The sequence below is a fragment of the Salvelinus alpinus genome, chromosome 31 (assembly GCF_045679555.1).
Source record: "Salvelinus alpinus chromosome 31, SLU_Salpinus.1, whole genome shotgun sequence".
In the NCBI taxonomy this organism is placed as follows: domain Eukaryota; kingdom Metazoa; phylum Chordata; class Actinopteri; order Salmoniformes; family Salmonidae; genus Salvelinus; species Salvelinus alpinus.
Window position 1 is genome coordinate 7,955,582 of NC_092116.1, and position 21,646 is coordinate 7,977,227.

At 37.5% G+C, this 21,646-nt stretch overlaps 1 protein-coding gene across 8 annotated transcripts in view; it reads left to right on the plus strand.

Moving 5' to 3' along the window:
- LOC139561250 (neurexin-2-like) overlaps positions 1-20,938 on the plus strand; it is a 1,055,901-nt gene extending 1,034,963 nt beyond the window's left edge. For 7 of the 8 annotated variants that reach the window (XM_071378226.1, XM_071378230.1, XM_071378228.1 and 4 more), the window contains one exon: positions 17,617-20,938. In XM_071378226.1, the coding sequence (XP_071234327.1) occupies positions 17,617-18,509 (893 nt within the window). In that variant the 3' untranslated portion in view covers positions 18,510-20,938. The remainder of the gene's footprint in view (positions 1-17,616) is intronic. The other variant, XM_071378233.1, reaches the window with a different exon arrangement.
- Positions 20,939-21,646: the final 708 nt, after the last annotated feature.

Below are 21,646 nucleotides of genomic sequence, written 5' to 3' on the forward strand. Positions count from 1 at the left end.
GCGATGAGAAAACACTGACATTAAATATGTGAGAGAGATAATAAAACACTGACAGTAAATATGTTAGAGAGAGATGAGAAAACACTGACAGTAAATATGTTAGAGAGAGATTAGAAAACACTAGCAATAAATATGTTAGAGAGAGATGAGGCAACACTGACAGTAAATATGTTAGAGAGAGATGAGAAAACACTGACAGTAAATATGTTAGAGAGAGATGAAGCAACACTGACAGTAAATATGTTAAAGAGAGATGAGAAAACACTGAGAGTAAATATGTTAGAGAGAGATGAGAAAACACTGACAGTAAATATGTTAGAGAGAGACAAGGAAACACTGACAGTAAATATGTTAGAGAGAGATGATAATACACTGACAGTAAATATGTTAGAGAGAGATGAGAAAACACTGACAGTACATATGTTAGAGAGAGATGAGAAAACACTGACAGTAAATATGTTAGAGAGAGATGAGAAAACACTGAAAGTAAATATGTTAGAGAGAGATGAAGCAACACTGACAGTAAATATGTTAAAGAGAGATGAGGCAACACTGACAGTAAATATGTTAGAGAGAGATGAGAAAACACTGACAGTAAATATGTTAGAGAGAGATGAGAAAACACTGACAGTAAATATGTTAAAGAGAGATGAGAAAACACTGACAGTAAATATGTTAGAGAGAGATGAGGCAACACTGACAGTAAATATGTTAGAGAGAGATGAGGCAACACTGACAGTAAATATGTTAAAGAGAGATGAGAAAACACTGACAGTAAATATGTTAGAGAGAGATGAGGCAACACTGACAGTAAATATGTTAAAGAGAGATGAGAAAACACTGACAGTAAATATGTTAGAGAGAGATGAGAAAACACTGACAGTACATATGTTAGAGAGAGATGAGAAAACACTGACAGTAAATATGTTAAAGAGAGATGAGAAAACACTGACAGTAAATATGTTAAAGAGAGATGAAGCAACACTGACAGTAAATATGTTAGAGAGAGATGAGAAAACACTGACAGTAAATATGTTAGAGAGAGATGAGAAAACACTAGCAGTAAATATGTTAGAGAGAGATGATAAAACACTGACAGTAAATATGTTAGAGAGAGATGAGAAAACACTGACAGTAAATATGTTAGAGAGAGATGAAGCAACACTGACAGTAAATATGTTAAAGAGAGATGAGGCAACACTGACAGTAAATATGTTAGAGAAAGATGAGAAAACACTGACAGTAAATATGTTAGAGAGAGATGAGAAAACACTGACAGTAAATATGTTAAAGAGAGATGAGAAAACACTGACAGTAAATATGTTAGAGAGAGATGAGGCAACACTGACAGTAAATATGTTAAAGAGAGATGAGAAAACACTGACAGTAAATATGTTAGAGAGAGATGAGGCAACACTGACAGTAAATATGTTAAAGAGAGATGAGAAAACACTGACAGTAAATATGTTAGAGAGAGATGAGGCAACACTGATAGTAAATATGTTAAAGAGAGATGAGAAAACACTGACAGTAAATATGTTAGAGAGAGATGAGAAAACACTGACAGTACATATGTTAGAGAGAGATGAGAAAACACTGACAGTAAATATGTTAAAGAGAGATGAGAAAACACTGACAGTAAATATGTTAAAGAGAGATGAAGCAACACTGACAGTAAATATGTTAGAGAGAGATGAGAAAACACTGACAGTAAATATGTTAGAGAGAGATGAGAAAACACTAGCAGTAAATATGTTAGAGAGAGATGAGAAAACACTGACAGTAAATATGTTAGAGAGAGATGAGAAAACACTGAGAGTAAATATGTTAGAGAGAGATGAGAAAACACTGACAGTAAATATGTTAGAGAGAGACAAGGAAACACTGACAGTAAATATGTTAGAGAGAGATGATAATACACTGACAGTAAATATGTTAGAGAGAGATGAGAAAACACTGACAGTACATATGTTAGAGAGAGATGAGAAAACACTGACAGTAAATATGTTAGAGAGAGATGAGAAAACACTGAAAGTAAATATGTTAGAGAGAGATGAAGCAACACTGACAGTAAATATGTTAGAGAGCGATGAGAAAACACTGACATTAAATATGTGAGAGAGATAATAAAACACTGACAGTAAATATGTTAGAGAGAGATGAGAAAACACTGACAGTAAATATGTTAGAGAGAGATTAGAAAACACTAGCAATAAATATGTTAGAGAGAGATGAGGCAACACTGACAGTAAATATGTTAGAGAGAGATGAGAAAACACTGACAGTAAATATGTTAGAGAGAGATGAAGCAACACTGACAGTAAATATGTTAAAGAGAGATGAGAAAACACTGAGAGTAAATATGTTAGAGAGAGATGAGAAAACACTGACAGTAAATATGTTAGAGAGAGACAAGGAAACACTGACAGTAAATATGTTAGAGAGAGATGATAATACACTGAAAGTAAATATGTTAGAGAGAGATGAGAATACACTGACAGTACATATGTTAGAGAGAGATGAGAAAACACTGACAGTAAATATGTGAGAGAGATGATAAAACACTGACAGTAAATATGTTAGAGAGAGATGAGAAAACACTGAAAGTAAATATGTTAGAGAGAGACAAGGAAACACTGACAGTAAATATGTTAGAGAGAGATGATAAAACACTGACAGTAAATATGTTAGAGAGAGATGAGAAAACACTGACAGTACATATGTTAGAGAGAGATGAAGCAACACTGACAGTAAATATGTTAGAGAGCGATGAGAAAACACTGACATTAAATATGTGAGAGAGATAATAAAACACTGACAGTAAATATGTTAGAGAGAGATGAGAAAACACTGACAGTAAATATGTTAGAGAGAGATTAGAAAACACTAGCAATAAATATGTTAGAGAGAGATGAGGCAACACTGACAGTAAATATGTTAGAGAGAGATGAGAAAACACTGACAGTAAATATGTTAGAGAGAGATGAAGCAACACTGACAGTAAATATGTTAAAGAGAGATGAGAAAACACTGAGAGTAAATATGTTAGAGAGAGATGAGAAAACACTGACAGTAAATATGTTAGAGAGAGACAAGGAAACACTGACAGTAAATATGTTAGAGAGAGATGATAATACACTGACAGTAAATATGTTAGAGAGAGATGAGAAAACACTGACAGTACATATGTTAGAGAGAGATGAGAAAACACTGACAGTAAATATGTTAGAGAGAGATGAGAAAACACTGAAAGTAAATATGTTAGAGAGAGATGAAGCAACACTGACAGTAAATATGTTAAAGAGAGATGAGGCAACACTGACAGTAAATATGTTAGAGAGAGATGAGAAAACACTGACAGTAAATATGTTAGAGAGAGATGAGAAAACACTGACAGTAAATATGTTAAAGAGAGATGAGAAAACACTGACAGTAAATATGTTAGAGAGAGATGAGGCAACACTGACAGTAAATATGTTAGAGAGAGATGAGGCAACACTGACAGTAAATATGTTAAAGAGAGATGAGAAAACACTGACAGTAAATATGTTAGAGAGAGATGAGGCAACACTGACAGTAAATATGTTAAAGAGAGATGAGAAAACACTGACAGTAAATATGTTAGAGAGAGATGAGAAAACACTGACAGTACATATGTTAGAGAGAGATGAGAAAACACTGACAGTAAATATGTTAAAGAGAGATGAGAAAACACTGACAGTAAATATGTTAAAGAGAGATGAAGCAACACTGACAGTAAATATGTTAGAGAGAGATGAGAAAACACTGACAGTAAATATGTTAGAGAGAGATGAGAAAACACTAGCAGTAAATATGTTAGAGAGAGATGATAAAACACTGACAGTAAATATGTTAGAGAGAGATGAGAAAACACTGACAGTAAATATGTTAGAGAGAGATGAAGCAACACTGACAGTAAATATGTTAAAGAGAGATGAGGCAACACTGACAGTAAATATGTTAGAGAAAGATGAGAAAACACTGACAGTAAATATGTTAGAGAGAGATGAGAAAACACTGACAGTAAATATGTTAAAGAGAGATGAGAAAACACTGACAGTAAATATGTTAGAGAGAGATGAGGCAACACTGACAGTAAATATGTTAAAGAGAGATGAGAAAACACTGACAGTAAATATGTTAGAGAGAGATGAGGCAACACTGACAGTAAATATGTTAAAGAGAGATGAGAAAACACTGACAGTAAATATGTTAGAGAGAGATGAGGCAACACTGATAGTAAATATGTTAAAGAGAGATGAGAAAACACTGACAGTAAATATGTTAGAGAGAGATGAGAAAACACTGACAGTACATATGTTAGAGAGAGATGAGAAAACACTGACAGTAAATATGTTAAAGAGAGATGAGAAAACACTGACAGTAAATATGTTAAAGAGAGATGAAGCAACACTGACAGTAAATATGTTAGAGAGAGATGAGAAAACACTGACAGTAAATATGTTAGAGAGAGATGAGAAAACACTAGCAGTAAATATGTTAGAGAGAGATGAGAAAACACTGACAGTAAATATGTTAGAGAGAGATGAGAAAACACTGAGAGTAAATATGTTAGAGAGAGATGAGAAAACACTGACAGTAAATATGTTAGAGAGAGACAAGGAAACACTGACAGTAAATATGTTAGAGAGAGATGATAATACACTGACAGTAAATATGTTAGAGAGAGATGAGAAAACACTGACAGTACATATGTTAGAGAGAGATGAGAAAACACTGACAGTAAATATGTTAGAGAGAGATGAGAAAACACTGAAAGTAAATATGTTAGAGAGAGATGAAGCAACACTGACAGTAAATATGTTAAAGAGAGATGAGGCAACACTGACAGTAAATATGTTAGAGAGAGATGAGAAAACACTGACAGTAAATATGTTAAAGAGAGATGAGAAAACACTGACAGTAAATATGTTAGAGAGAGATGAGGCAACACTGACAGTAAATATGTTAAAGAGAGATGAGAAAACACTGACAGTAAATATGTTAGAGAGAGATGAGGCAACACTGACAGTAAATATGTTAAAGAGAGATGAGAAAACACTGACAGTAAATATGTTAGAGAGAGATGAGGCAACACTGACAGTAAATATGTTAAAGAGAGATGAGAAAACACTGACAGTAAATATGTTAGAGAGAGATGAGAAAACACTGACAGTACATATGTTAGAGAGAGATGAGAAAACACTGACAGTAAATATGTTAAAGAGAGATGAGAAAACACTGACAGTAAATATGTTAAAGAGAGATGAAGCAACACTGACAGTAAATATGTTAGAGAGAGATGAGAAAACACTGACAGTAAATATGTTAGAGAGAGATGAGAAAACACTAGCAGTAAATATGTTAGAGAGATGAGAAAACACTGACAGTAAATATGTTAGAGAGAGAGGAGGCAACACTGACAGTACATATGTTAGAGAGCGATGATAAAACACTGACAGTAAATATGTTAAAGTTGAGAAAACACGGACAGTAAATATGTTAGAGAGAGATGAGAAAACACTGACAGTAAATATGTTAGAGAGAGATGAGAAAACACTGACAGTAAATATGTTAGAGAGAGATGAGAAAACACTGACAGTAAATATGTTAGAGAGAGATGAAGCAACACTGACAGTAAATATGTTAGAGAGAGATGAGAAAACACTGACAGTAAATATGTTAGAGAGAGATGAGAAAACACTAGCAGTAAATATGTTAGAGAGAGATGAGAAAACACTGACAGTAAATATGTTAGAGAGAGATGAGAAAACACTGACAGTAAATATGTTAGAGAGAGATGAGAAAACATTGACAGTAAATATGTTAAAGAGAGATGAGAAAACACTGACAGTAAATATGTTAGAGAGAGATGAGAAAACACTGACAGTACATATGTTAGAGAGAGATGAGAAAACACTGACAGTAAATATGTTAAAGAGAGATGAGAAAACACTGACAGTAAATATGTTAAAGAGAGATGAAGCAACACTGACAGTAAATATGTTAGAGAGAGATGAGAAAACACTGACAGTAAATATGTTAGAGAGAGATGAGAAAACACTAGCAGTAAATATGTTAGAGAGAGATGAGAAAACACTGACAGTAAATATGTTAGAGAGAGATGAGAAAACACTGAAAGTAAATATGTTAGAGAGAGATGAAGCAACACTGACAGTAAATATGTTAAAGAGAGATGAGGCAACACTGACAGTAAATATGTTAGAGAGAGATGAGAAAACACTGACAGTAAATATGTTAGAGAGAGATGAGAAAACACTAGCAGTAAATATGTTAGAGAGAGATGAGAAAACACTGACAGTAAATATGTTAGAGAGAGATGAGAAAACACTGAGAGTAAATATGTTAGAGAGAGATGAGAAAACACTGACAGTAAATATGTTAGAGAGAGACAAGGAAACACTGACAGTAAATATGTTAGAGAGAGATGATAATACACTGACAGTAAATATGTTAGAGAGAGATGAGAAAACACTGACAGTACATATGTTAGAGAGAGATGAGAAAACACTGACAGTAAATATGTTAGAGAGAGATGAGAAAACACTGAAAGTAAATATGTTAGAGAGAGATGAAGCAACACTGACAGTAAATATGTTAAAGAGAGATGAGGCAACACTGACAGTAAATATGTTAGAGAGAGATGAGAAAACACTAACAGTAAATATGTTAGAGAGAGATGAGAAAACACTGACAGTAAATATGTTAAAGAGAGATGAGAAAACACTGACAGTAAATATGTTAGAGAGAGATGAGGCAACACTGACAGTAAATATGTTAAAGAGAGATGAGAAAACACTGACAGTAAATATGTTAGAGAGAGATGAGGCAACACTGACAGTAAATATGTTAAAGAGAGATGAGAAAACACTGACAGTAAATATGTTAGAGAGAGATGAGGCAACACTGACAGTAAATATGTTAAAGAGAGATGAGAAAACACTGACAGTAAATATGTTAGAGAGAGATGAGAAAACACTGACAGTACATATGTTAGAGAGAGATGAGAAAACACTGACAGTAAATATGTTAAAGAGAGATGAGAAAACACTGACAGTAAATATGTTAAAGAGAGATGAAGCAACACTGACAGTAAATATGTTAGAGAGAGATGAGAAAACACTGACAGTAAATATGTTAGAGAGAGATGAGAAAACACTAGCAGTAAATATGTTAGAGAGAGATGAGAAAACACTGACAGTAAATATGTTAGAGAGAGATGAGGCAACACTGACAGTACATATGTTAGAGAGCGATGATAAAACACTGACAGTAAATATGTTAGAGTTGAGAAAACACGGACAGTAAATATGTTAGAGAGAGATGAGAAAACACTGACAGTAAATATGTTAGAGAGAGATGAGAAAACACTGACAGTAAATATGTTAGAGAGAGATGAGAAAACACTGACAGTAAATATGTTAGAGAGAGATGAAGCAACACTGACAGTAAATATGTTAGAGAGAGATGAGAAAACACTGACAGTAAATATGTTAGAGAGAGATGAGAAAACACTAGCAGTAAATATGTTAGAGAGAGATGAGAAAACACTGACAGTAAATATGTTAGAGAGAGATGAGAAAACACTGACAGTAAATATGTTAGAGAGAGATGAGAAAACATTGACAGTAAATATGTTAAAGAGAGATGAGAAAACACTGACAGTAAATATGTTAGAGAGAGATGAGAAAACACTGACAGTAAATATGTTAAAGAGAGATGAGAAAACACTGACAGTAAATATGTTAGAGATAGATGAGAAAACACTAGCAGTAAATATGTTAGAGAGAGATGAGGCAACACTGACATTAAATATGTTAAAGAGAGATGAGAAAACACTGACAGTAAATATGTTAGAGAGAGATGAGGCAACACTGACAGTAAATATGTTAAAGAGAGATGAGAAAACACTGACAGTAAATATGTTAGAGAGAGATGAGAAAACACTAGCAGTAAATATGTTAGAGAGAGATGAGAAAACACTGACAGTAAATATGTTAGAGAGAGATGAGAAGACACTGACAGTAAATATGTTAGAGAGAGATGAGAAAACACTGACAGTAAATATGTTAAAGAGAGATGAGAAAACACTGACAGTAAATATGTTAGAGAGAGATGAGAAAACACTGACAGTAAATATGTTAAAGAGAGATGAGAAAACACTGACAGTAAATATGTTAGAGATAGATGAGAAAACACTAACAGTAAATATGTTAGAGAGAGATGAGGCAACACTGACAGTAAATATGTTAAAGAGAGATGAGAAAACACTGACAGTAAATATGTTAGAGAGAGATGAGGCAACACTGACAGTAAATATGTTAGAGAGAGATGAGAAAACACTAGCAGTAAATATGTTAAAGAGAGATGAGAAAACACTGACAGTAAATATGTTAGAGAGAGATGAGGCAACACTGACAGTACATATGTTAGAGAGCGATGAGAAAACACTGACATTAAATATGTGAGAGAGATGATAAACCACTGACAGTAAATATGTTAGAGAGAGATGAAGCAACACTGACAGTAAATATGTTAAAGAGAGATGAGAAAACACTGACAGTAAATATGTTAGAGAGAGATGAGAAAACACTGACAGTAAATATGTTAAAGAGAGATGAGAAAACACTGACAGTAAATATGTTAGAGATAGATGAGAAAACACTAGCAGTAAATATGTTAGAGAGAGATGAGAAAACACTGACAGTAAATATGTTAAAGAAAGATGAGAAAACACTGACAGTAAATATGTTAGAGAGAGATGAGGCAACACTGACAGTAAATATGTTAGAGAGAGATGAGAAAACACTAGCAGTAAATATGTTAAAGAGAGATGAGAAAACACTGACAGTAAATATGTTAAAGAGAGATGAGAAAACACTGACAGTAAATATGTTAGAGAGAGATGAGAAAACACTAGCAGTAAATATGTTAGAGAGAGATGAGAAAACACTGACAGTAAATATGTTAGAGAGAGATGAGGCAACACTGACAGTACATATGTTAGAGAGCGATGAGAAAACACTGACATTAAATATGTGAGAGAGATGATAAACCACTGACAGTAAATATGTTAGAGAAAGATGAAGCAACACTGACAGTAAATATGTTAGAGAGCGATGAGAAAACACTGACATTAAATATGTGAGAGAGATGATAAAACACTGACAGTAAATATGTTAGAGAGAGATGAGAAAACACTGACAGTAAATATGTTAGAGAGAGATGAGAAAACACTGACAGTAAATATGTTAGAGAGAGATGAGAAAACACTAGCAGTAAATATGTTAGAGAGAGATGAGAAAACACTGACAGTAAATATGTTAGAGAGAGATGAGAAAACACTGAAAGTAAATATGTTAGAGAGAGATGAAGCAACACTGACAGTAAATATGTTAAAGAGAGATGAGGCAACACTGACAGTAAATATGTTAGAGAGAGATGAGAAAACACTGACAGTAAATATGTTAGAGAGAGATGAGAAAACACTGACAGTAAATATGTTAAAGAGAGATGAGAAAACACTGACAGTAAATATGTTAGAGAGAGATGAGGCAACACTGACAGTAAATATGTTAAAGAGAGATGAGAAAACACTGACAGTAAATATGTTAGAGAGAGATGAGGCAACACTGACAGTAAATATGTTAAAGAGAGATGAGAAAACACTGACAGTAAATATGTTAGAGAGAGATGAGGCAACACTGACAGTAAATATGTTAAAGAGAGATGAGAAAACACTGACAGTAAATATGTTAGAGAGAGATGAGAAAACACTGACAGTACATATTTTAGAGAGATGAGAAAACACTGACAGTAAATATGTTAAAGAGAGATGAGAAAACACTGACAGTAAATATGTTAAAGAGAGATGAAGCAACACTGACAGTAAATATGTTAGAGAGAGATGAGAAAACACTGACAGTAAATATGTTAGAGAGAGATGAGAAAACACTAGCAGTAAATATGTTAGAGAGAGATGAGAAAACACTGACAGTAAATATGTTAGAGAGAGATGAGAAAACACTGAGAGTAAATATGTTAGAGAGAGATGAGAAAACACTGACAGTAAATATGTTAGAGAGAGACAAGGAAACACTGACAGTAAATATGTTAGAGAGAGATGATAATACACTGACAGTAAATATGTTAGAGAGAGATGAGAAAACACTGACAGTACATATGTTAGAGAGAGATGAGAAAACACTGACAGTAAATATGTTAGAGAGAGATGAGAAAACACTGAAAGTAAATATGTTAGAGAGAGATGAAGCAACACTGACAGTAAATATGTTAAAGAGAGATGAGGCAACACTGACAGTAAATATGTTAGAGAGAGATGAGAAAACACTAACAGTAAATATGTTAGAGAGAGATGAGAAAACACTGACAGTAAATATGTTAAAGAGAGATGAGAAAACACTGACAGTAAATATGTTAGAGAGAGATGAGGCAACACTGACAGTAAATATGTTAAAGAGAGATGAGAAAACACTGACAGTAAATATGTTAGAGAGAGATGAGGCAACACTGACAGTAAATATGTTAAAGAGAGATGAGAAAACACTGACAGTAAATATGTTAGAGAGAGATGAGGCAACACTGACAGTAAATATGTTAAAGAGAGATGAGAAAACACTGACAGTAAATATGTTAGAGAGAGATGAGAAAACACTGACAGTACATATGTTAGAGAGAGATGAGAAAACACTGACAGTAAATATGTTAAAGAGAGATGAGAAAACACTGACAGTAAATATGTTAAAGAGAGATGAAGCAACACTGACAGTAAATATGTTAGAGAGAGATGAGAAAACACTGACAGTAAATATGTTAGAGAGAGATGAGAAAACACTAGCAGTAAATATGTTAGAGAGAGATGAGAAAACACTGACAGTAAATATGTTAGAGAGAGATGAGGCAACACTGACAGTACATATGTTAGAGAGCGATGATAAAACACTGACAGTAAATATGTTAGAGTTGAGAAAACACGGACAGTAAATATGTTAGAGAGAGATGAGAAAACACTGACAGTAAATATGTTAGAGAGAGATGAGAAAACACTGACAGTAAATATGTTAGAGAGAGATGAAGCAACACTGACAGTAAATATGTTAGAGAGAGATGAGAAAACACTGACAGTAAATATGTTAGAGAGAGATGAGAAAACACTAGCAGTAAATATGTTAGAGAGAGATGAGAAAACACTGACAGTAAATATGTTAGAGAGAGATGAGAAAACACTGACAGTAAATATGTTAGAGAGAGATGAGAAAACATTGACAGTAAATATGTTAAAGAGAGATGAGAAAACACTGACAGTAAATATGTTAGAGAGAGATGAGAAAACACTGACAGTAAATATGTTAAAGAGAGATGAGAAAACACTGACAGTAAATATGTTAGAGATAGATGAGAAAACACTAGCAGTAAATATGTTAGAGAGAGATGAGGCAACACTGACATTAAATATGTTAAAGAGAGATGAGAAAACACTGACAGTAAATATGTTAGAGAGAGATGAGGCAACACTGACAGTAAATATGTTAAAGAGAGATGAGAAAACACTGACAGTAAATATGTTAGAGAGAGATGAGAAAACACTAGCAGTAAATATGTTAGAGAGAGATGAGAAAACACTGACAGTAAATATGTTAGAGAGAGATGAGAAAACACTGACAGTAAATATGTTAGAGAGAGATGAGAAAACACTGACAGTAAATATGTTAAAGAGAGATGAGAAAACACTGACAGTAAATATGTTAGAGAGAGATGAGAAAACACTAGCAGTAAATATGTTAGAGAGAGATGAGAAAACACTGACAGTAAATATGTTAGAGAGAGATGAGAAAACACTGACAGTAAATATGTTAGAGAGAGATGAGAAAACACTGACAGTAAATATGTTAAAGAGAGATGAGAAAACACTGACAGTAAATATGTTAGAGAGAGATGAGAAAACACTGACAGTAAATATGTTAAAGAGAGATGAGAAAACACTGACAGTAAATATGTTAGAGATAGATGAGAAAACACTAACAGTAAATATGTTAGAGAGAGATGAGGCAACACTGACAGTAAATATGTTAAAGAGAGATGAGAAAACACTGACAGTAAATATGTTAGAGAGAGATGAGGCAACACTGACAGTAAATATGTTAGAGAGAGATGAGAAAACACTAGCAGTAAATATGTTAAAGAGAGATGAGAAAACACTGACAGTAAATATGTTAGAGAGAGATGAGGCAACACTGACAGTACATATGTTAGAGAGCGATGAGAAAACACTGACATTAAATATGTGAGAGAGATGATAAACCACTGACAGTAAATATGTTAGAGAGAGATGAAGCAACACTGACAGTAAATATGTTAAAGAGAGATGAGAAAACACTGACAGTAAATATGTTAGAGAGAGATGAGAAAACACTGACAGTAAATATGTTAAAGAGAGATGAGAAAACACTGACAGTAAATATGTTAGAGATAGATGAGAAAACACTAGCAGTAAATATGTTAGAGAGATATGAGAAAACACTGACAGTAAATATGTTAAAGAAAGATGAGAAAACACTGACAGTAAATATGTTAGAGAGAGATGAGGCAACACTGACAGTAAATATGTTAGAGAGAGATGAGAAAACACTAGCAGTAAATATGTTAAAGAGAGATGAGAAAACACTGACAGTAAATATGTTAAAGAGAGATGAGAAAACACTGACAGTAAATATGTTAGAGAAAGATGAGAAAACACTAGCAGTAAATATGTTAGAGAGAGATGAGAAAACACTGACAGTAAATATGTTAGAGAGAGATGAGGCAACACTGACAGTACATATGTTAGAGAGCGATGAGAAAACACTGACATTAAATATGTGAGAGAGATGATAAACCACTGACAGTAAATATGTTAGAGAAAGATGAAGCAACACTGACAGTAAATATGTTAGAGAGCGATGAGAAAACACTGACATTAAATATGTGAGAGAGATGATAAAACACTGACAGTAAATATGTTAGAGAGAGATGAGAAAACACTGACAGTAAATATGTTAGAGAGAGATGAGAAAACACTGACAGTAAATATGTTAGAGATGAGAAAACACTGACAGTAAATATGTTAGAGAGAGATGAGAAAACACTGACAGTAAATATGTTAGAGAGAGATGAGAAAACACTTTCAGTAAATATGTTAGAGAGAGACAAGGAAACACTGACAGTAAATATGTTAGAGAGAGATGATAAAACACTGACAGTAAATATGTTAGAGAGAGATGAGAAAACACTGACAGTAAATATGTTAGAGAGAGATGAGAAAACACTGACAGTGAATATGTTAGAGAGAGATGAGAAAACACTGACAGTAAATATGTTAGAGAGAGACAAGGAAACACTGACAGTGAATATGTTAGAGAGAGATGATAAAACACTGACAGTGAATATGTTAGAGAGAGACAAGGAAACACTGACAGTGATTGAGAGGGAGAAGAATAGAGTGAGAGAATAGATTGAGAGAAAAAGCAAGTCGAAGAATAAAAAATAATGAGAGGAAAAGAGGATAGGTTGATATTTCATGCGTTGACTCAGCCCGTGATCAAACAGCGCTCGTCTGAGGTAGAAACACTAGGCTGCCGAACAAGCCAACAGGAGTGAGAGTTCATGGAACCCAACCATAAGTGCTGTGTAGAGAAGCACTCTGGATAGCGATCCGTTATAATCAACCATACGAGGTGAACGTACCTTCATCAATCAACGTCAAATAAATTACCCACCCTCATCATAGGGCGGCACGCGTGGACTGTATATTCAATGATGCACTCTGGAATGCTTTTCACTATTGAACGCACACTACAGTAGGTTTTTCAAGATATGTAACTTTCAAAATGCAGACATTTGGCCCATATGATGCATTTTGAAAGTTACATATCTTGAAAACTTGATTCCTGACATGCAAAATATTTTGGGACTATGTCAACAATGGACTAATTAAACAAATAACAAAATATAGTTTTTGGGTGGAGTTTTACTTTAACTAAATCAAGAATGTAGTCTTTATTAAATGGATTATTATCCAGTATAGTTGACCATTGTGGAGAGGGAGAATGATCAGACGTGTCCCTGTGTGCTCTATTCTCTTCACAGCGTAATCAAAGCTCATTCTTTATGCAGCATATCAACTCTGAACAGTCGTTCAACCATTAATATTTCGAGTGGCTCAGGACGAGCCAACGTGATCGGCAGAACAACTAAGTCCCAGTGTTTGTTTGGCATCCATCGTCGATGCATCGGTATGCCTCTTTAACGCTGAGGGGAAAAACACACCCACTTTGAGTTATGGTTTGAACAAGGTGAGTCATCCTCTAGCGCTATGGAGATGGTGAGATGTAAAGACGAGTGACGCCACGGCAGGCTAACCTAACTATGGGAAAAGCTTATTCTCTCGACAGGTCAAATCATTTTACAATGTAGCGAGTAAAGTGGATTTTCAATCTTCCAAACGAAGGGCACCTCATTGGGTTCTCAATGGGTTCTCTATGGGTTCTCTATAGGTTCTCTATGGGTTCTCTATGGGTTCTCTATAGGTTCTCTATGGGTTCTTGGCAGTTCTCAGTGTGATGATGACCGAAGCGTTTGAAACCTGTTTGAACATGTCCGTTCACACCAGCTGATTCATCATACAGCCAATGGTGTGGCTATGGTGGCCAACCTGTGGGTGCCATCTGACCAATCAGAAGCTGCATATGCAGTTTACGGGCACTGTCATGGGAAGGGGAGGTATACCAGAGGTGTTGATAGGACTGTGTCGAGACAAAGATACACTCAGTGAAGAGACAAGCGAGACGAGTGCAGCTATGCATGTAGATGCCTGTGTGGGTCTGTGTTTGAGGGTTGACAAACCGTCATCTACTCCAACCTTGGCCTTGTGGTCAGCAGTAACTTTTCCTATCCAAGTACGGCACCAAGGACCAAGCTTATGGCACAAAGCTGAATTACGTGGCAAGAAGAGAGTGTTGGTGTCGTGCACTTTCGCCTTCTAATTCATGATGATTGGAACCAAAGGAATGCAACACATTTGAGAACAATGCAAACGGTAATAAATTAATCCACTTTTTAAGAAAGTCTTGGATTCACCTAATGATCATGACTACTTAGAAGCAGGTTCAACACAGAATCTTTAGCAATTACTCAGACAAAGTGGCATTTTTTTCCCACCGATGTAATCACATTGTGGCGACACCAAACACCAAACATTCACCTCAGCTCACCCTCGTATCGTCCTGTAGACAGGGCACACATTGAGCAGCTCCACCAGACGCTGGACGGCTTCATAACGGCTCTTGGTTTTCTTACAACACTCCCTCAGTGTCAGACACCTGTAACTGAGCCACGCCGTAGCGGAACACAGTGAGGGGCAGACTGCATACAGAGAGGCATGAGGACAGCGAGGTATTCCGCTGTCACCATTTCAGTCGTACAGACAGATGGCGAGGTAAAGATAGATGCAAGTCTATCTTATCCAGCAAGTCAGAATAGAAGCTAAATATCTCTAGAGTACAAGAAGACGGGAAAGTAGAAAACAATGCTGAGAATCTGACGAATTTACAGAATATGTGTGACAAATCATCTAATATTCTACAGTTCTATCTTATTTTGGGCTAGCGGTTTATTCGTTTTCTCTGTTTACTTTTCTTTGTTCCTCAAATGTGCCAACACTCTTCAAGGTGAATCTCAACCCTCAGACACAGAGATACTCACACAAGTAGGCACCCTAATGTTGCCACGGTAACATGGCCATTTTGACTGTGCAGTAGGAGTTGGGAATGGGCTGGATCCTATAAGGTTGAATAGTGACTAACTTTCTCTTTCTCAGCATTCATGTTTTTACTCCCTTTAAAGGCCTTGTTGTTGCTCTGTGTATTATTGTTGATTATCTTTTGAAAGGTTTTGTGTAAAAGTTGCATTATAACCCTTATGAAAGTCCCTTGCCCTACTTATTGTGGGGTTGTCAGGAAAAATGGGGGCTTGAGGACTTGGAGGGGGCTTGAGCACTTGTGGGATATGTTGGCCTGGGAATGACAAATACAGCCCAAAATACCCTCAATACACATTTCTAGAATCTCCACTCCACACTCACTCGCTTTATCCGATCCCTATTCCGTTTAGATACACAAATTTACCTCATCAACTCAAGAAAGGGCCAGGGTTAAGAATATGTATGATTCATGTTATGGACATTTCTGTGACTAACCTTATCATTGTCCATAAAGAGAAATGTAATAATTTTTCAAACTGCCCCCTAACATTTTTGCAAATTGTTTCTGTGATTGTGACCCTAACAAGATTATGGGATGCGGCAGAGGGTAGCAAATTGTTTTTTGAAGAGGGAATGTAACTTGTCATTGATATTGTGCTATGTACTGCTAACATTGTCCTATTATGTTTAACGTCTCCAATTGGTACTCCTATGTTTGTCTCAATGATTTTGTCCTGACCTATCTTTAAAGCAATGTACTGACTTGTAAACACCCAAAATGTTTTATTAACTGTGGGTGTGATTATATTACAAAGGACAAAAAAGTCATTCACAAAATTACCCAATTCCCTCTAACACTGAATATAAAGGCATAGAGAAAAGGGGCTAAGGCATAAAGATCTGAGAAATTGTTAACTGTGTCGGGTGATAATTGGTAGAAGGGAATAGGAATTTTAATGTTCCTTGTTTTAGCATATCTACTGGGAGGGAGGTGGGTGTTAGAACCGCATCTGTAGACTGTGTTTCGGGGTAGAAACTAGGGGCATCAGTTTCCCCCAGCTGGTCTTCAGGGTGTGAATACAGATTACAGCTAATTAGAACTGAGCCATGGAATCCACCATGCCCCCAGGCGGAATAGGATTTGAGCCATTCTTTATGAAAACTGAAAAACACAATGAATTATTTAGAGAATTATTAGATTTTTCACACACACACAACAAGAAAAAGAAATGGGGGGGGGGGGGGGGGGTGTCGGGGGGGGAGTTGTTTATCACTATCCAAGAACAATCTTACGCAGCTTTCTTTTTGTAATTTTTTTTTTCATGCAAAAATCATGCGGCCAATTTGTTGATGTAAGTGACCTGAACTCCGTGGTTTGCTATCTTATTTAACCCAGAGAAAACTGAGAGTCAGCGTAGAAATAGAACAGCATAGACAGGCAGACAGCAAAGGATAGCTTGTATCTAGTAGATGTTGATCTGTTGTTTAGTCTTTTAAACATGTTGTCCATGGACAACAGTAACATATATGTATAGTCATGTTCAGTCTAGAGCAAGGGAGATGTAAGGATAGTCAGAAAATGTATTGTTATCTTTATACTATGTATTGTACATCTGTTTAGTCAGCTTAACTCTTTCAATAGAAGACTAGAGACTAACTCAACTTTAGAACTGACCTCATGTCAGGTTTTAGTGCTGTTCTAATAATGGTGTTGCTGTTTTCATTTGAACTTTTGTTGTTTTTCTTTTTTGATCTGGAGAGGGCGCTCTGTTTTTCACTGACGCTCTCTTCCCTCCGTTGTCTCTTTCTTGTCCTAGGAGGTGAATTAGTGTTGCCCATAATAACGGTGGACTCCCTAGACCCCCCATCCATCGCCACCCACTACCCTGTAATCCCCCCGCCCCCCACCTACCGGCCCCTCCTACCCTTCCTTGAAACTACCAAAGAGTCCCTCCCCCTGCCCAACGGTCGCCCCCCCTGCCCACTGGACCAGGAGGACTGCGAGGAGGCGGGACCCATCGAGGTGTCCGCCTACGGCTCGGGTGAGATGACCGAGTCGGACGACGAGGACTATTACAAAAACTCCCCCCTCGTCACCGACAGGACGGTCCTCCCCCCTCCCCCCAACGAGGGTGGCATCCATAACCCCCACGACCGTCACTTCTCCCACCGGCCCCCCAACTCCCACCGCCCCCCTCTGTCCTCCACCCCCACAGCCAACCCCAACCAGCTAGGCCCCAGGCTCAACAAGCCCGGCGGCAGCAGCAGCAAAAACCCCGCTGGCAAGATGAACACCCGGGACCAGGTGCTGCTGCCGCCCGCCCACCCCTCCTCAGACCCTGACCGCCACCGCCACGTCCCAGGCGTAACCTACCCTCCCAATTTCCCCCATGTGCCCACCCCAGATCCCACCTCCCCAGAGAGAGGAGGGCCTCCCGGCGCGGTAGAAGTAATCAGGGAGTCCAGCAGCACCACGGGCATGGTGGTGGGCATCGTGGCGGCCGCTGCCCTCTGCATCCTCATCCTGCTCTACGCCATGTACAAGTACCGTAACCGGGACGAGGGCTCCTACCAGGTGGACCAGAGCCGAAACTACATCAGTAACTCGGCCACGCAGAGCAACGGCACCCTGGTGAAGGAGAAACAGCCGGGCACAGCCAAGACAACCACCAAGAACAAGAAGAACAAAGACAAGGAGTACTACGTCTGAGACCGGCCTAGCCAGAGACAGAGGACAAAAGGAGACGCACAGAGAGAGAGGAAGGGAGGGGGAGAGAGGAGAGGGGAGAGATGGAGGTAGAGGAAGGAGAAAGGTAAGGCAGTATATGAACTGACAACTGTAAAGTAATTAGCAAAATCTTTGTGGGCAGAGTTTCATTTTGTTTAGTATGTAGGTTACATTGCCGCCAAAATGACCTCCTCGCTTTCCTCCTCAACCCATTTAGAGCCTAAAGCAAAGGGAGAAAGGATGGGATTGGCACAGAAACGTTTTAAACGACTTAATCAGATCGACACATAGTCCTATTTTTTCCACAACTATTCAAAATATTCTTGGTATTTTTCTTCAATACAGTAATACTCTTTCTCACTTAGCCTCATCACATTTTCTTTGAGAACACAAACAGACAAAGTCTTGATTACAATGGCCGCCAAACCTCGCTCAATACAATATAATTTTGTGCCAACAGCCATACCCAGAGCTCATGCTACAACGGAGCTAGGTAATCCAGCACCATTTAAAGGGTATTGTATTGTAAATAGCCTACGATCAGAGTTTAAGCATGGTGATTGACTATAGAGAGACACAGAGAAGGAAGAACCACCATCAGTGTTTGAGCATAGACCTATTCATCGGTATCAGAGGTTAAGTGTATTGATTCTATCTACTAGATGGGTTTGTATTGAAAGTTCAAACCCCACTGCTAGCCAAGTACATTAATACCAAAATACTGCCAAACATACAGAAACTAGGTGTCAAATCTGCCTCCTTCCCTCATCTAAGTATTCAAACATCACCTCACTTGTCTCTCGTGAAGTCTCTCCCTCTTTCTCTCCTCCTCTCACTCGTGAGCATCTTTTTCTGTCCCTGTCTATGGTCCTGAGGAGCTGATGCAACATTATTCTGCTATGTTTCAAGCATGTAGTAGTCATTTCCGAAAAAAGAGAAACTTTCTGTGGGAGAAAACACAAAAAAATGACGATGATAACTAGCAAACCACGTGTGAGAACAACACCTTGAACCAACCAACGGATGCTACGTATTACGTTTTAGCCGCCAAAACAACTACTGAGGCCAAAACCCTGGGTCGTCTTTCAGTTCTCCAGCAGATATCCGTACTGTGTTTTTCTTGGGGGCTCCACACAGCATTTCCCCTACTGAGCCCACTACCGCAGAGGATGTGGCTCACGTCGTCACAGTCCTATCACACACAAACCAGAAACCAACCTCCAGCAGACAACCTGACTTTGTTCTATATAAATATATATATGTATAGACGTTTCAGAGAAGAAAAAACCTATGGACCTAACTGAGAGTGTGTCATAAGAGGAGAAATGCACCCTAATGCGCGTGCATCAGTGGACTCGGTGATAGATAACGAATAGATGATGGACAATTGATACTTGACGTGAGACCGATATCCCCCACCAATCCCCTTAATCATGCACACTATGACCAACATTCAACGACAGTGGGAAACGCAGTCCCACTAAGGTGGAGATTAAAAGGAAGAGTGGGACGGTGTTTTTTTTTGTTTGCTGTTTTTGTTTTTTAGTTTCTTTCCCTGAAAAAATGAGAGACATTTGATGGAAATTGTGAATTAATTTGCTGGAGTCCCACTGTCGCCCCCTAGTGTTGGGGGGAACGCGTACGCTACCTTGGATCTGCGTTCTTACCTCTCATTGGTCAAGACTGATGACAGCCAATGAGGGCAAGCCCAGTGAAAAACGTTAAATGGAAAAAACACAGAACAAGGCGAACAGCAAGTTCACTTGCTGATGTACAACAAGAACTCTGGTATTCCAATTTCCTCAACTCTATTAAAAAAGAAAACTGTACCATGAAAAGAAAAGAAAAACCTTTAAAAAAAGTTTGTGAAATGTCTAAATATTTGAATCTCTCATCCCATTACTAAGAAAATGTGTTTTCCCTATTACCATTCCTGTTCGGAGAAAAAAATATGACAAAGATAATTAAGCAAATGTGATTTGGGTTACAAACGTTAAACCTCTCCTCCATCCCTCCTACTGCCATCTCAATCCATTCTTGTCCCACATTCATCCCTTCATCTCTCCATACCTCATCCCCTTTTCTCACAATGGCAGATTGTAGGTAACCATTTAACTGAAGACCGCACATGGTCTCATCCATCCTCTCTTTTCTATTTTCTATTGTTTTATATCTATCTATAACTGCTAGAGTCAAAATGGCCGCCATGTCTGGAGAATGGCTCCATCCCACCCATCCTTTTTCCTCATCCAGTTTGTCCGGTTTCTCTTTCAATCCATTGCAAAAAGAACCATCCTCCTCCCAGTATCTTCCTGTTCTTTCTAAATGTTATTGTAAAGTGTTCCAGTGAGATTACTCTAAATATGTGTACATTAACAGAGGGGAATACACTTGGTTATATACTTCTTCTACCTCTTGTTGCGTGGTCTGTTGGTCTCAATCAGTTAAATCTTTTGTGTTGTTGTTTTTCAGGTTGGAAAGTGAAAGTGTTAATACTTCTACTTTAACCTCGACATAACACTTACCAAAGTGTCTCTTAGTCCATCTTGCATAAGTATTCTAGCTGCTGCGTTATAGATAATAGTGAGGCTAGATATGAATGGTGTTATTCCAGCATTTGCTCATCACACTTTTTAAAAGTCATTGTACGGGTTTATGTATGACACACACAGGTATCCATTTATACATATACACCAATATCATCACAACATAACGAGGAGCCTGCCTGCCTGCCAAGATGCATAAGTGACGAGTGGAAGAGGCCATAAAGGTGCTGCATTGCTTCCTAACCTACACACAGACTGTATACCAGCTGAAACCCCATATTCCCTTATAATGAGCACACACATTATGAAGAACATCTGGCTCCCAACCCCAGAGAGGTGAATGTTCCACTGGTAGTGATGATAATCCTCTACATCCCCTTGGCTCTCACAATCCTGGAGGTACAGTATTTCATCTGACCAAGACCTGCGCAAGGAACACAAGGACACAGGTAAGAGTTACTTGACTTAGAGGAAGATGAAGTGTCTCTTCTTACAGTGGCCTCCAACGATGAACTCTTCCTTAGATGATGTACATCTGGAGTAAGGTCATCTGCAGCAGGGTAGGTCAGGGTT